This window comes from Podarcis cretensis, assembly GCF_951804945.1.
Source record: "Podarcis cretensis genome assembly, chromosome: 10".
Lineage (NCBI taxonomy): Eukaryota > Metazoa > Chordata > Lepidosauria > Squamata > Lacertidae > Podarcis > Podarcis cretensis.
In genome coordinates, this window is record NC_137179.1 from 53,518,191 (window position 1) to 53,533,720 (window position 15,530).

Consider the following 15,530-nt stretch of genomic DNA (forward strand, 5'->3'; position numbering starts at 1 on the left):
CAGGAGATTGACACACATGCCTCTGTAAATTCAAGGCAGTATAAAAAGGGGTGTGGCTTTGACATTTTGAGGATTATTTTTTAATTGCCTGATGTTCTCAGTGGGGGCCTGTGCTTCCATCTGAAGTAACAGCATGCCTAGATAGCTCAGTTGGTTAGAGCGTGGGGCTGATAATGCCAAGGTTTTAAGTTTGGTCCCCATATGGGGCAACTGCATCGTTAGGGGGTTGGACTAGATGATCCTCAGGTCCCTTTCCAACACTACAGTTCTATGATTCTGTGACCATCTAGAGCCCCCATCAAGACCATTAAGTCCAGAGTTCAAAATTACCTAGCTGCACCACTGCTGGTGGACGTATATGAGCAGCGCTTCTGTAGTTGGTTTGTTCATTTCTTTGGTTAATGAAAGGTGCTCTCCTTTCTGCCTTTTCTGTGTGTGTGTGTGTGTGTGTGTGTGTGTGTTCCACAGGTGAAGAGGAAAACAGTCTGTGAGGAACTAAATAAGGGAAAACCAGAGGAGGTGGTAAAACTAAGCAAAATTTACAAAATGACAAGATGCTCACAAGGGAGCAGGGATTTTAAAGTCCTCCCGCACGCATAATTCTGCAAGAGACTGCAGTGTTTCCCAGAAACAAATAAAAGCTTTAATTTGTTCTTTAAAAAAAACAACTAAACTCAGTATGTACAAACACTTCTTTGCCACCTAAAAAGCTGTTAACTATAAAATGCTTGGTCTGTAGTGAATTGAACAAGTTAGGGAAATTAGGAGCAGGCTGCCCTTGATATTTCTAGTTGTTGGTTGTTGTTGTTTTTAAAAAAGGATCACGTTCAGCCCCTTTATACGTGAAACTGTAAACTTACGTTTGATGTGCAACACTCATTAGGGTTGGATCTACACAGATTTAAAGAACACTAAGAAAAAAATTATATAGCTATTAATGCATATTTCCATGGACAGCGTCCCCTGGTGTAAATTTTATAACACACTTTAATGTTATACTGTACTGTAATTGACCTGTGTAGCTGAGTCCTATGTGTTGTGACAGCATTTGCCAGATTTTAGACACTTGGTTAAACATAGGTGTTGTTTACTGTATAGTCATTTCTTGAAAATCTAACAAAAATGTCAAAAAAGGTACAAAAATGATACAAGGAGAATTCTGTCGCTTCTCACCAGCATTAGCAAGAGCACTATCTATATACCGTATTTTTCGCTCTATAACATGCACCCAACCATAACACGCACATAGTTTTTAGAGGAGGAAAACAAGAAAAAAAATATTCTAAACGAAACAGTGGATGTATGATTTTTGTGGTTCATGCTGTGGCCACAGACATGTGATCCGATGGTGAGTTTGGGGTAGTCCAATGCAAAAATCCTGAGGATCCATGTGGATCCATGCTTTGTAACCACGTTTTTGCACCACTGCGGCCCCAGGCAACAGTGGGTGCATGGTTTTTTTGGTGCAAGCTGTAGCCATGGACATGCTATGTGATCTGATGGTGAATTTGGGGTGACCCAATGCAAAAATCCTGAGGATCCATGTGGATCTGTGCTCTCTGTCCTTCTCTTCTCCCCACTCAGGCTCTCTGTCCTTCTCTTCTCCCCACTCAGTGGCTCTTCTCCCGCTTTGCGGTTTCAAAGCGAGCAAAGCGAGCCACGGAGGAGGGAAGGAAGGGGAACCATGGATCCTCTGCTCACGACTGCAGCAGATCCCCCCGCCATCCGTAGGCATTCGCTCCATAACACACACAGACATTTCCCCTTACTTTCTAGGAGGAAAAAAGTGAGTGTTGTGGAGCAAAAAATACAGTACTTTTTATCAGTGGTGTTGTGCAAGAAGAACAGAGTACATGAATCACAGAGCAGGAGTGCTACTATCTGCTGAAAGAGAAGGATAATTGATAGATCTTCCCCTTGCTCTTGCAACTGAATTTGACAATAACAAGTCTTTCAAGTATTACTGTTGTTCGTGACATATTAGCACAGAGGAAGTCAGAGATTTGGAAAAAAATAATTAGTGGAAGCTGAATCATTCTTTTCTTGATGGGGACTATACTTCGTGTTAGGAGTTTAAATGAAAATGCTTCTTTTGCAAGAGTGTTCACATTAAAAAAAGAGAAAAAGTAAATAAAGCTAAAGGCTGCATTGCAGATGGCTGCAAACACAGATGGAAATTAATAGTTAAGGCTCCATGTGTTTTGCAAAATTAACCTATGTAGTAAAAGCACCACTGAGTTCAATGGAGCTTATCCATTTAACTATGCAGAGGATTCTTGCAGTCATGCCATGCGACTAATCAGAGACACAACTGGTCTGTCTCCCCAGTGAAATCCGAAAAGCTGCCGGTGCTTTAGGGTTGTCCTTGAGAACCTGGCTGCGAGAGCTGTCATGATCAGTTCCTGCACTTTGCTACTGGAAACCCACCACAACAGCCCTGCTTTTCATACTGACATTTTTGCCACACGCCTCCCTGCTATTAAAAAAGACATGCTATGGCAGGATATGATGGGGCCTGCATTCTAGCAATGAAATATGATGATGAGATGGATAGAAAAGTATGATCTGCCCACAATAGACACACCTGCTAGGACAAAGATCTTTTGTTCCCTAGAGCAACTATGCATTTAATGGCCAATCAAATTATATTCTTTAAAAGCTCCCGGCAAGTGTGTGAAAGCTATTATAGAGTTGAGTCGGCAGGGGCAGGGCAGACAAAGGAGACATGATCAGCAAAGAGATTGGTTCATTTTTCTCTCTCCTTTAAAACCAAAAATGAAGTTAGATCAAATACAGGATCTGAAACTTTAATTCCATGGCAAACTGATTTACAAACTCAGCACTCAGCAGAAAACGAATTGTACAATAAAGATCAATCAATTTTATTGTGTATTTACGGTTCTTCAGCAACCAGTATAACCATCTGTAAACAGAAACTACATTAAAAGTTTTGCTGTCAAGCAGACGTCAGTAATACGTGCACATGAGTAAAAATTTTGCTTACTGCCAAATATGTTTTAAAAACGGACTTGAGGAGCAAATAACACTGATTCCGACTATGCTGAAGGACCAGGCAACACACTGATTCAGCTCTATGTATAAGATGGGAGAGGGATAAAAGTAGGTCTGTTATCCAGTTTGTGACACTTTATTTAAATTACAATACCTTTTCCTTTTTTAAAAAAAAACCAGCATAAATATGTAAGCTAACAGCTTCAAAATTCTGGTTATGCAGACATGAAAATGTTATGATAAGCGAGAGCTAGTTCAAGAAATCTCAGGACCTCAAAATCAGCAACGTACAAAGCTAAAATTCATGTGCTCCTTTTCCAGTTATAAACACTTTTGCTAAACATAGATATTTCAACATATATTAATATATTTTTCTGACATTCAAAGTTGTAGAGTCAATATGGCAGAATTATTGTTAAAAGCACATATGTACAAATATTTTCCCTGTGCCCCACCCTTACATAAAGTATTTGGCATAATTATAACAATCTTACTGCATACACAACTGTCTGGTTTTTCTTTTTCACATAGTTGTACTCCTTATTAAAATTAACCAGTTATGTACAAAAATACTCGAACATTTATTATAGAAAACCTCTATAGCTACCATTAACAGCATATACCTGCTGAAGGTTTCGTTGAGGGAATATAAAAAGTGGTCACCATGTTGCAGAGTTAAGCTATCAACAAAGCAAACTGTTAAATCAACACACACACACTTCCCAACAAAACAGGGAGATAACTTTTGAACGGTATGATTGAAAAATACAGATCATACGTATCGGTTGTCAAACAGATGTTGCAAACAGTACATAAAATGGGATGGGGAGTGGAGAAGAGATAGAAAAATTGCTTATACAAGGTGATTTAATCTGTGGTCCTAGAACTGAGTACGAAATTTCGAACGGATCTACAGGAGCTTTCGAGTGAAATGCCACCTAGAACGTCATCCGGCAAGAGTAAGGGCACTTCAACACAGAATGTTCTGCAGGGACTTGGGCTGCGATCCGGAATGTCTATTTGCAGACAAGTGTTTCTGTTTTACTCACTGAGGGGTCCGTTTTCCTTTTTTCAGACCACAGTTCCTCACCCTCCTGAGGCTCCCTCATGTTTTGGGAGTGGAATGTACAGCAACAGAACGGAAAGGTGGCCCAGCTTTGGGGAGACTGGAATGTGCCGTGCTTTTTGGGGAATGCAGACCTTGCGCAAAGTGTCTCCACTCTGAGCAGCGTCCTTTGCTTGTCAGGACAGATTTCCAAAGGCAATTTCGCAAGTTGCACTTGGGTAGAGATACCGCGATGATTTTAAATGGCACATGTTTGCAATCGCTTGCGGCTGCTTCCTTTTTCATATATAAAATACACAGAAGCAGAAGCAGGGAAATGTCGAGTCTCCCGCCTCTGTGCATTTTGAATGCCTTTTCAAACAACGTGGCATGTCACCAATTTTGTCCTCTCTCTACAAGAGGACAGATTGTGGCATGAGAAGCTGCCCTGTCTGGAATGAACATGAGCTACACAGCTGTTTGTCAGGAACTGAGCAAGGGGTTGGGGACTTGTAGGGAAAGGTACCCGCCTTTACCCAGATATTTCCTAAGCTTTCTGTTGTACAGTGAAGTGCAGTCTGGAGGCTTAAAGGCTGCCAAATGGGCAAGATGGCTGATTGGGAGAAAGAAAGAAAAAAAGAAAAAAATTCACTATTAAAGCCTGATTTATATTTCTGATGTTTCACCCACAGTTAATGCCCCCTGCAATTATTTTTCAGGAACACTTATTTGTACCCAGTTGTTTTCCATTCTTTGCATTTACTAATCTTACAGCGCTGGCCATTTCAGATCACAATGAAAAGGACACAGTCATCTGAGATACTAGAACACCTCAAAGGTTAGTTCCCTCCTCTGAAAACACACAATTTTTAATGCGCAGGTGAAAATTCTACAACCAGCTGTCCATGGGAATTTTTTTTATCAGCAGCTATATGGAATTATGAAGTAAACTGGAAACTGTAGGCCATGTTGACAGATCATTGCCAAAGTGCTGAAAATGTCATTTTTTTAAAAGTATGAAAATGTATATACATATGCTTTACAAAATGTGCCAAAAGAAAGTAAGTAACCCCAAACAAGGTGTTTTGTTTCATGAACTCAGCAACAACAATATCCTCATGATTTTCCAATGCAGTTATAAGCACTTGACCCATAATCACTTTTGTTCATGTACATGTATTAATAAACAGGTTCAAAAGTGGTAAGGGAACAGTCTCCAAAATGTTCACAAAAAGTAGAAATGAAACTATCTTGTTACAGGAACATGCCTTGGTTTTATATATTAAGTTTAAATCATATTATTCCGCATGCTCTAAGAAGTACAGGGAATTACGCTAAAGGAAGTTGTGGAGGGGAATTATAGTTTCACTTAAAGTATTTTGGGGGGGAAATGAGCTTCATATTCAAACTGGTATGCATCCATATCTGCTGTACCTAATATTAACGAAATCATTTCAATCCTGTTTCTTGCAATTATCTGGCATTCTAGGTTAGTACTTTTCATCTGCCAAAAATACGCAACATAATATTAAGCAGTTAAAAAAAGAAAACAACTGGAAAGAATATTTGTGAAAAATATTAAAGTGCCTATGTTAGATGTGTGTGGGGTTTTTTTCCACTTAAGTCATTACAAAAAAAATGACCCTCTCTTTAAAACGTTATAACTGAGACACTTTCCGCGGAAGAGGCCTGGGCCGAGGGACCTGTTCAGTTCTCTTGCTACTGTTTTCCAGATTGTTTGGTCGGACCAGCAGGGGTTTGGGTGGCAGAGCTGGCGGATCTGTAGGGATGGGGATGGAAAGACTGTGAGGTAGCGGGACAGGGCGCCTCAGTGTCCGCTCATAAACGCTGTAAGGTGGCGGAGTCTTGTTCTCTTTTCTCACGGGCTCTTCGGACATGTTGCAGTTAGAAATAGGTACTGGGTGCTCCATGACTTGAGTTTCAAAGCCGGACGTCTCAGACGTGCTACACCGACTGAGGGAGGAGATGCCACTGCTGTAACTTCCAGACAAGACTGGGGAGTTGGAAATGAGTCCCGAGGAATGGTAGTCCACAGGAGATGGAGTAAACGATTGTATTGAACCCTGGGTAAAAAGAAAAGGAATTAGTCCCCCGCCACCGCCACCAAAAAAAAAGAGGTAGAGGAGGAAAGTATTTCTCTGAAGAAAACACGCCAAATTATGGATAAACTTCCTTCGCAACAAGTTCTGGGTTCCGTGTGATATGGCACACTGAAATTCTGCAGCTACCAGAAACACAGGGCAGTTTTCTCATTTTGCACCTTCAAAACCAGAAGCTGAGCAGAGCTCTTGTTTATCACTATGTGCCCATTCACCAGCAATGCTGTAGAAGTCTCTAGGATTAATGGTAGCACTGTGCCCTCTAATGCCAGAAATGAGTACTTTCACAACAAATCTGTAGACTGTAATGCTGAATCTGCTTCCCAGAAATAAACCTTTTGACTTTTCAGATCTCAGAAACAGGCAGTGGCAATACAAGATAGGAGAAGCAATTCTGTATAACAACTGCCACTGCATAAATCTTTCAAGAGAAATAACAGTTTTTGTAGGCATTGGGTATAAAATAAAAACACATGAGTTGTTCTGTGTTCACTCCAGCTTAAGGCCACTGTCGTCTGAAAGCATAGGACCAACTTGCTGCTACAGACACAGGCGCTGTCATATCAAATAATAAACTATATGCTTATTTTATTTATTTATTGCCTCATAACCTAACCTCTCTAAGCTGTTTTAATAAAAAGGAAACATGAATGTGCTGGTTTCAAGGGCTAAGCTTTTGATATGAGTTACCCTCAAAACATTAAGATTCTGAAGGCAATATGCATGACAGAATACGTGTCAATATTACAAGGAGAAAAGAAAAGCATCGTATTGTAAACAGGAAGAAACACAAAATAGTTCAAATTCCATTTAGCCACTACCTTCATTGGTGATCTTCCAGCAGGAGAAGGGGAAACTGAGGTTAGGTGTCGAGGTGATGCTGCTAAAAAAAGGGAGAATTTAACAGATTTGAGAATTCAATTGTAATGGGAATAATAATGAAGCTTAAAATGGACATTATATCAAAGCTTACACACATGCATAGACACTATGATAAAAATTTGGTGAATTACGACAGTCTTTGTGGGGGTGGTGTTTTTTACTCCCCTATTTTCCTCATTTTGTGCTATTTTTTTCCTTTTTATAGCAGCCTTTATCTTACTGACATAATGATATACTATGTATTTATTTATTTATTTATTTATGTTTTGCTTGATAATAACATTAAGATGACCAGTCATTATAGTCCATATTCATCATTTAAAAGGTAAAGGTAAAGGTACCCCTGCCCGTACGGGCCAGTCTTGACAGACTCTGGGGTTGTGCGCCCATCTCACTCAAGAGGCCAGGGGCCAGCGCTGTCCGGAGACACTTCCGGGTCACGTGGCCAGCGTGACATCGCTGCTCTGGCGAGCCAGAGCCGCACACGGAAACGCCGTTTACCCTCCCGCTGGTAAGCGGTCCCTATTTATCTACTTGCACCCGGAGGTGCTTTCGAGCTGCTAGGTTGGCAGGCGCTGGGACCGAGCAGCGGGAGCGCACCCCGCCGCAGGGATTCGAACCGCCGACCTCTCGATCGGCAAGCCCTAGGCGCTGAGGCTTTAACCCACAGCGCCACCTGCGTCCTATTCATCATTTACTTTCCTTTAAAAACAAACCTAGGCTTTGTCCTCAGACCCCCATGGAAGCAACTCCACAATGAAAGGATCTTGCCCCCCCCCGCCTCCATTACCAGAAAAGTCAGTAACCCACAGTTCTTGCTTTTCACCTTTGCAGCTCTAGACAGAGAGCACTGATAGAACTTTTCAACCCAGCGGCTTCTCTTATCTGCAAAAGCCCTCTAAGACCAGAGGAAAACACTTCCTCTTATTTCTCCCTCTCCAGTTGCACTGAAGACTCATAAAATATCTCTCCAGACTGGAGGCACCAGGCTATCTCCAATAGCAACACAACATTAGCAACACAATTGTGTGTGCCTGTGTGGACAAACAGGTAGTTGAAAAAGAGCAGGCAGCGACAAGAAATATGGGACCCATTGCAAAAACAAAAAAACTAGCCTGCAGGCCCTCTGGCAACATCCCTGTGTCCCGCCGCCTGTTTCCCACCTTCCTAGTCCCTTCCAGGTCTTTGAAAAATAACCTCTTCCCAATCTGCTTGCCTTGTCCCTCTTCAAGCCATCTATTGCTCCACTGGGCTGGGAACATTTGGCAGCTGGCTACCATGATCTCTTCTCATGGCGCGTCTCCTAGCCATGCAGCTCCTGGACCTACCCATCCTGGTTTCTCAGATGAAACCTGAGCTGAATTCAGCCTGTGGCAGACCATTCCCTTGCCTGGGACTAGATAATGTTAACAGAGAAATCTGAGGGCTCCCCTGGACAAAAACCAAGGAAACCAGCCAGGAATACCAGAGCAAAACAGCAGCCAGTAGGCTTGGTCTTTATTGAAGACTGTCGCGACAGCACTCCCACCTGCCACAAGGTGGAACAAGATGGAAGCCCCAAACAAAAGAGCCCCCAAACTTTTATTAGCTGCTAATCCCCATGTTACACCCCCCAAAAAAATACATCACTCATACATCATGGTTACATCATGAAAGGGGAGGTCTGGTGGCAGTAATCTGAGCATCCTGGACCCTGCCCCATGGTTCTCCTTGCCCTCCACCAAACACCCATCATGTGTAACAAAAACGATATTTACATTTCCCTGTTTCCCAGCCAAGTTAATCACACCCATTTGTCTTCATCTGGGTTTGTTATTTGTGGAAGGGCTACCTGTCTAGCACTCAGGTATCAGGATGCCAGGGATTATCACTCAGGCAGAGGGGCTGCTGAGTAGCTGAGCTCACATGTCTATATGAATTTCTGAAGTTTTCCCAGTGTTACATTTGGTATTGTGCAAGCAAAGGCCCTTTGAATAGATAGGAAGAAACTGTAATGAAGTGTTTTGTGGGGACAAATCACAAAAGTCACAAAAGCGATTGTGCTGATTTTGGTAGTGGGCTGCATGTGCATGATATCTGCTGGAGGGGCAACCCCCCCCCCCTAACCTATACATAAATTCCTGCAACAATAAGAACAGGTGTGATGTATCCACATACCAGTTTGCGTGGGGCGTGGAGGCACAGGAGGAGACATAAGCTTTGCACTCTCTGACATGTTCCTGGCTTCCTTCCCGCTGTCCAGGCTCCAGCTGCTGGGAGTGCTGTTTACAGCTGGATAAAGATGACAAAAATCAGCATTGGTCTTCTAAGCTGTCAAAAGTTAAACTACATATAAGCCAGTTTTTCAAAGTTGGCTACAAATTCTCGATTCAGGCCCCTCGAGTGAATTTACTTAACTAGTTTCTGTAGCCTCCAGGTTAAGGGTTATCTTTCAAGGACAGGGGTTTAGGCCTCTCTTCTGCCTGAATCTACTGAGGAAGCCATTGTTTTACATTTTATTTAGACTCACTACATATTCCGTCTTACTGAACACCACTGTGGTATTTAACTGCAATATGTATAGTACTGAATGCAAAATTGATTACAACTGTGTACATATATCTATTAGGTAGTATCTGAATAAATCATGCTTACTAAATCAATAAAAATCAATCCATTAGCTTATAATCATGACTAAGTTACAGTAAGTCCTTTATTTCAATGGGTCTCCTATGAAGATGACTAAATGGGGTGTCACCCATTATATATATTATTTTACACTGTAACGCTACATTGTATATTATTTCTGCTGGACAACTTTTTATTATTGTGCATTGCTTTACTTTTTTCTTATGAGAGCCACCACAGATATTTTACAGAAAGGTGAGATATGAACGTCAAAATAATTAAAATGCTTACCTTTCTCCGGACCAGACAAATTAGGATCGCTTCGGGGCAAAGCACCATCTCCAATGTGATTGAACAAAATTCTCTAAAAAATCACAACATTTTTATGACAGCATTTTTATTAAACCTTTACATGTTTTTTATTAAACCTTTATATGTTTGCAAATATAAAATTAAATTTGGGAATAAATTATCTTTTTAAAAAACCCAGACTAAATGATGATTGATATGGATTTTCTTTAATTATGAGTCCTAAGAGGACAGCTATAGAAGACAAAAAACAGAGTAATTTAATTTAAATACCATGTACAAAAACAAAGGTCAGCTCTTTCTGTATTGAAAAACAAGGGATAATTAATCTGCAGAAGGGCTATGAATTGAACAGTGAAAAAATAAGGCATTCCCGAGGCTTGCTTTTTTTATACCAGTGGAAGCTAAAATGCTTCAGATAACGTTCAAATTCAACTGCAGAAACTCTTGAGATCTTAAAAAATATGAAAAGAGCTTCCGGATTTTTTGGGGGGAGGGTCCTGCCTCTACTTAATAAAATATATATCTGATATAATCTGGGCAAATCCTATTCATACAACCACACTTGACTCACGTGTAATACACCATTTTTCTAACCACCCAATGATACTGGGATTTTCTTAAGGACAGTTAGTAAAGAATATATTATATAATAATTAATATATGTCATTAAGAACTAGTTAGCAAAAGTCAACTGGATGAATTTTACAATCTCCTTTGAAAATAATAGTTTGATAATAATTCAGATACAGTCATCAGATAAACCATTTAGACCAAGTTTGTGAAGGCAACAAAACAGAGTTTATTCTAGAATATAAAGTAACATCATTTAGTCAATGGTACCTATACAAAAAATCCCAAGACAGTTCCCACATCTCCCTCCAGGGGCAATTACTGATTATATACAAGAAGTGGGGCAAAGATGTACAAATGAAGTCTGAGTGAAGGTATGCACTTAAATTGAAGACTATAAAGTAGATTTAGATTTTATATAGAAATAACATTAGCAGGTCCTGAAAGAGCTGGTGAAAAGGAAGAAAGCACCCATAAGATCATTGGATGTGAATGCTAAACTACCAGTAATTTCCAATTTACAATGCAAGAGCCTAAATACTGGTTAAGCAAATGGGTCAAAATCAAGGTTAGCAAATGCAACATTTGCAAGAGCTGCAGATCTTTTCTGTGGGAGAGTATACAGGGACCAGTCAAGGAACCAAAGTCACTGATAGATTAGCGGAAGCAAACTCATAAGACAAGAACTGCCAGATATCCAAGGCAAACAATACATTAACGAGAACAGGGAATCGTGGGGTACTTGCGAAGAAAGAAAAGGGAAAAAAGTGTGGCAACTACAATGAAGCTGGAGCAGACAGTAAGAGTATGCAAAGCTTTATCACTAGAAACATCGACATGCAGACACGTCAATTAGAAGATGGAGAATAAGCATGACAGGTCATGACAGCGCAGCCAACAGCCATATTCTCAGAACAGGAAACGATCAGACCGCCTTTCTGACCAGCCAAATGTGTCGGCACCTCGGTCTAACAGGCCAGCCTGTGAATTTGTTAAAAATGGGCAAATCTGAGTGGCGGCGGTAAAATATGGAAATAGTTTGATTACAGCCCATGTTGTGCCACCATCGCGTCCCATGTTTACTAAATTCACCCCTTACAAAAACGAGGCACGTCGTTACCAAATAATGATTTTGTCCTGGTGTTGTGACATAGGGAAGTACAGCAAAAGGCAAGCAGCATGGAAAGGAACCATACAAATGAGCAGATTCCTGGTCAGCCACCCTGAGCATGAAGAAAGCTAGAATGATAGACTTGTCGCCCAAGTCTGGTCACCGCTGTCAAGTGAGGCTTCTATGGTCTGAAATGAATTACTGAAAATTCCAGGTCTGTTCCACCCCCCCCCCCGAGGCAAATGACCAGCTGATCTCAATATCCAGTGCTTTCTCTTATGTGGGTAAAAAAGGTAAAGGGACCCCTGACCATTAGGTCCAGTTATGGCCGACTCTGGGGTTGCAGCTCTCATCTCGTTTTATTGGCCGAGGGAGCCAGCGTACAGCTTCAGGGTCATGTGGCCAGCATGACTAAGCCGCTTCTGGTGAACCAGAGCAGCGCATAGAAACACCGTTTACCTTCCCGCCGGAGCGGTACCTATTTATCTACTTGCACTTTGACGTGCTTTCGAACTGCTAGGTGGTTAGGAGCAGGGACCGAGCAATGGGAGCTCACCCCATCGTGGGGATTCGAACCGCCGACCTTCTGACTGGCAAGTCCTAGGCTCTGTGGTTTAACCCACAGCGCCACCCGCGTCCCTTCTTATGTGGGTATGTGGACCTAATTCTGAATGTGAGGCTACAGGGAAACTGCTATTGCCTCCAACAATGACTTGGTGAACTGTGACAAGGCAGTAGGCCATTTCTCCCACCCCATATCCATCTCTCTAGTGATAGCCCAGAAGTCCCTTCTATGGTGATGTTCTATAGCACAGGGCCACCACAAGAAAATGTCCTTCTCTTTGATTTAGTTTAAAGAGGTGACAGAGAAAAGGAACTGCTTGAGTCGTTATCTGCATAATGTTTGCATGAGAAATAGGTGGGGGGGTTTTCTACTTACCCTGTCGGGGGCTACACAGGTTGTTGACAGATTGTGAGACTTCCCTGTCAGGTAAGCCTCTGGGTGAGCAGATACTGGGCATATGTGCTCCTCAGGCTCCTTTGGTGAATCTCGGATGCATCGCGGAATAGAGGCCTCATTCCACTTGGCAAAGCAAGGGTTTGCAGGCTGGGAGCAAAAATGGTACAGTTCTTTCTTTGTGGCATGCACCAAAAGCCACTTTAACACAAGAACATTCCTCCAGGGGCCCATTTCCTGCCCTGGCTGCTCCAGCGGATGATAGAAAAGTTTAGGCTGATTCAAAAATAATGTTTGCTGTCGCTGAGTAAATGTCAGCTACAATGGCAACCAGCAAGTCATAACAAGACTAGAGGAGATCACATTATAGAACGACAGAGGAACTATTAAGCAAGAGCTTCCTATCGGAGAAAATGAATTACAAAGACCCAAGGGACGTTCGTTTCTGAAGATCCTTTGAAACTGCAATAATGTTCTACCAACAGAGCCAAAACTCCACAAATCATAGGAAACCTGCTCCAAGGTTTCCCCAAGTCTTAGCATGAGAACTACATTGTTAATAGCATGGTGTGGTGATGGAATGGTCTACAGAGGTTTTCAAGAAATATGCCAAGGGTAAATGTGATCGTTAAAAAGAATGGCTGTCAATTATAAATCGCATTATGTAAATGGAAAACGGTAGGTACTTTGACCTCATGTTACAAGAACTTCCTATGTAAAGGAGTCTGCCCTGCTTTAAATGATAAAACAGTGACACTAAAGGAGAAAACCAAAACAAAAATCCTGGGCTTTCTTCATTCACAACACTTCTCTGCTATTCTTCAAGAAACTGCCATAATGAATCAAGCTAAGAAATTTAGGAGCTGAATTATTATTTACCCTAAAAGTAAACATCTAACCATTATCATCTGATGAGGAAGATCAACAATGCTCAAAAGATCTACTGTATCTTTTACATGCACAAAAAGTAACCTGTTTGAATTCGGTAGGTAGGTCAATATCATTTCTGCCCCGCAGAAGCTCACATGAGGGGCGTCTGGCCTGTCAAAGTCACCCTTAGCAATGCCTACCTGTGAAGACTCAGCAGGATTTGGGTAAATGGCACTACAAGGCCTCTCCCTTGGAGACAAACAAGAATTTTCTCTGGAATGTTTAAGCTTGTCAGACAACAGAGGCGAGCCTGGAACAAAAGAGAAACCTGCAGAATCAGTACAGTTCTCCTGACCTTCAGTTTGGTGTATTATTCTGGTGAGGCCACAATGGACAGAGACTCTACAGTGTCTTGCCTCACACTGCAGAACTGCAAATGGTGTGATCGAGAAATGGGTTGCATTAAAATCATTTAGTAGTGCCCAGAAAGCTTCCGGAAGGAACTTTAGGTAATGAAGCACTAACCTCTGGCACTGGATGGAGCAGAGCTGGTCACATTAGGTGAAGCTGAATGAGTGGAACTCAGGCTTGAGGTAGATGGACTTGGCTGGAAATACAAGAGTCACAATATCTCAATGTCCTCATCATGTGACATGATGATAAACAGGTGAACAACAACATGATCTGATTCATGGTATGGTAGATTATGGAGAGGCTCAACATATAGGATCCAAGGCTTGACTTGTTTAACAAATGATAAATTGCAGCAAATATATGATTGGGTGTTAAGCTGGTGACTGATGGTGCAATCCTGTGCATGTTTACTGAGAAGGTTTCAAAGGGATGTACCCAAATGTACTTGGTTGCAGCTGAAATTCACTTCTCACACCAAAACCATAACCTCATCTTTTTGCACCGTTTATTGCCTTTACAAACCATACAGTAAACCTAGTAACTTTGTGTGTCAGGATTAACAGTGAGCCTTTTTTGTGTGATAGGAAGGAACATGGAAAGGCAGCAAACAATCAGAAACATTAACAAATGTACTCAACCTTTAAAGAATATTTTATTTACAGAAAAAATATTCTCATCTTGCACTTGCCACCCTAAATAAAACTAGCAAATTGGTCCATAATAAAATTCTAAAAATGAAAAAATGTGTTTTTGAATTTTATCCATAGAAAATTATTTCTGGTTGCTAAACTGATGACCTTTGGGATCCTTTCCAACTCTATGATCCCTTTGTTTTCTTATGCCCATTCCACTTCTCCAAGGGGTACAGCCCTTACCCGGCTTTAGTTTCCTTTGGAAGTTCACTGGAGACTCGTGGCCTAGTTAAATATTTGAATTTATTTACCAAATACTGTACACAGGTTGAGTACAAGTGATGCACAGCTTCAACACTCAAATACCCGAAAGTTCACTACTTCCACATCAGATATCCAGAAAAAGCAGCTGGCACACCAAAATGTTGCTAGGTTACAGGATCCATAAACTAGGGGTGTGCAAAAGTTGTGGATGGACTCTGAATCATGAACTGAAGTAGGGTTACTTCAGAAAAATTTGAGGATTGCCCAAAGTGGGGATCTTTGAAGTACTTTGGAGAGTCAGATTTATTTATTTATTTTTAAAAAAGATGAACAACGTTCCTCTAAAAACTGAAACGTCTCTCCCCATATTTACCGTACAAGAAAAACGCCAGGGTGGAGAGAGGGATACGACCTGTTTTGTGACTGATCTATTTTGAAGGAATTGTTAACCAAGGTTCTCCAGTCTCTGTGTTTTGGGAAGGGGTGTTGATGTAATGGATTGTGTCTGTGCCAACTTTGCATTTATCTTAATACATTTATCTGTATCAAGAACTAATGGCTAAAAAAAAAGATCCTGCTGAAATACATCACTAGAATATCCTGAGCTATCAACACTCCTTTGTCAGCTCCAAGACTCTGTCCAGGTATTGCCTCAGAATAATCACAGAAATCTGATAGGAAACCTATAAGAATATCTTCTCTTAAAAGTGGAATATGATGGCAAATAATCTCC

The 15,530-nt window shown here is 41.3% G+C and overlaps 1 protein-coding gene across 5 annotated transcripts in view; it reads right to left on the reverse strand.

Annotated features, from left to right (window-relative positions):
* Positions 1-2,858: 2,858 nt before the first annotated feature.
* The window catches only part of DOCK4 (dedicator of cytokinesis 4), a 265,492-nt gene continuing 252,820 nt past the window's right edge, over positions 2,859-15,530 (reverse strand). For 2 of the 5 annotated variants that reach the window (XM_079994016.1, XM_079994014.1), the window contains 7 exons: positions 14,013-14,094; positions 13,688-13,797; positions 12,600-12,767; positions 9,958-10,030; positions 9,217-9,330; positions 6,999-7,060; positions 2,859-6,141 (listed from right to left, as the gene is read on the reverse strand). In XM_079994016.1, coding sequence (XP_079850142.1) covers positions 5,716-6,141; positions 6,999-7,060; positions 9,217-9,330; positions 9,958-10,030; positions 12,600-12,767; positions 13,688-13,797; positions 14,013-14,094 — 1,035 coding nt within the window. In that variant the 3' untranslated portion in view covers positions 2,859-5,715. The remainder of the gene's footprint in view (positions 6,142-6,998; positions 7,061-9,216; positions 9,331-9,957; positions 10,031-12,599; positions 12,768-13,687; positions 13,798-14,012; positions 14,095-15,530) is intronic. The other 3 variants (XM_079994018.1, XM_079994017.1, XM_079994015.1) reach the window with 2 other exon arrangements.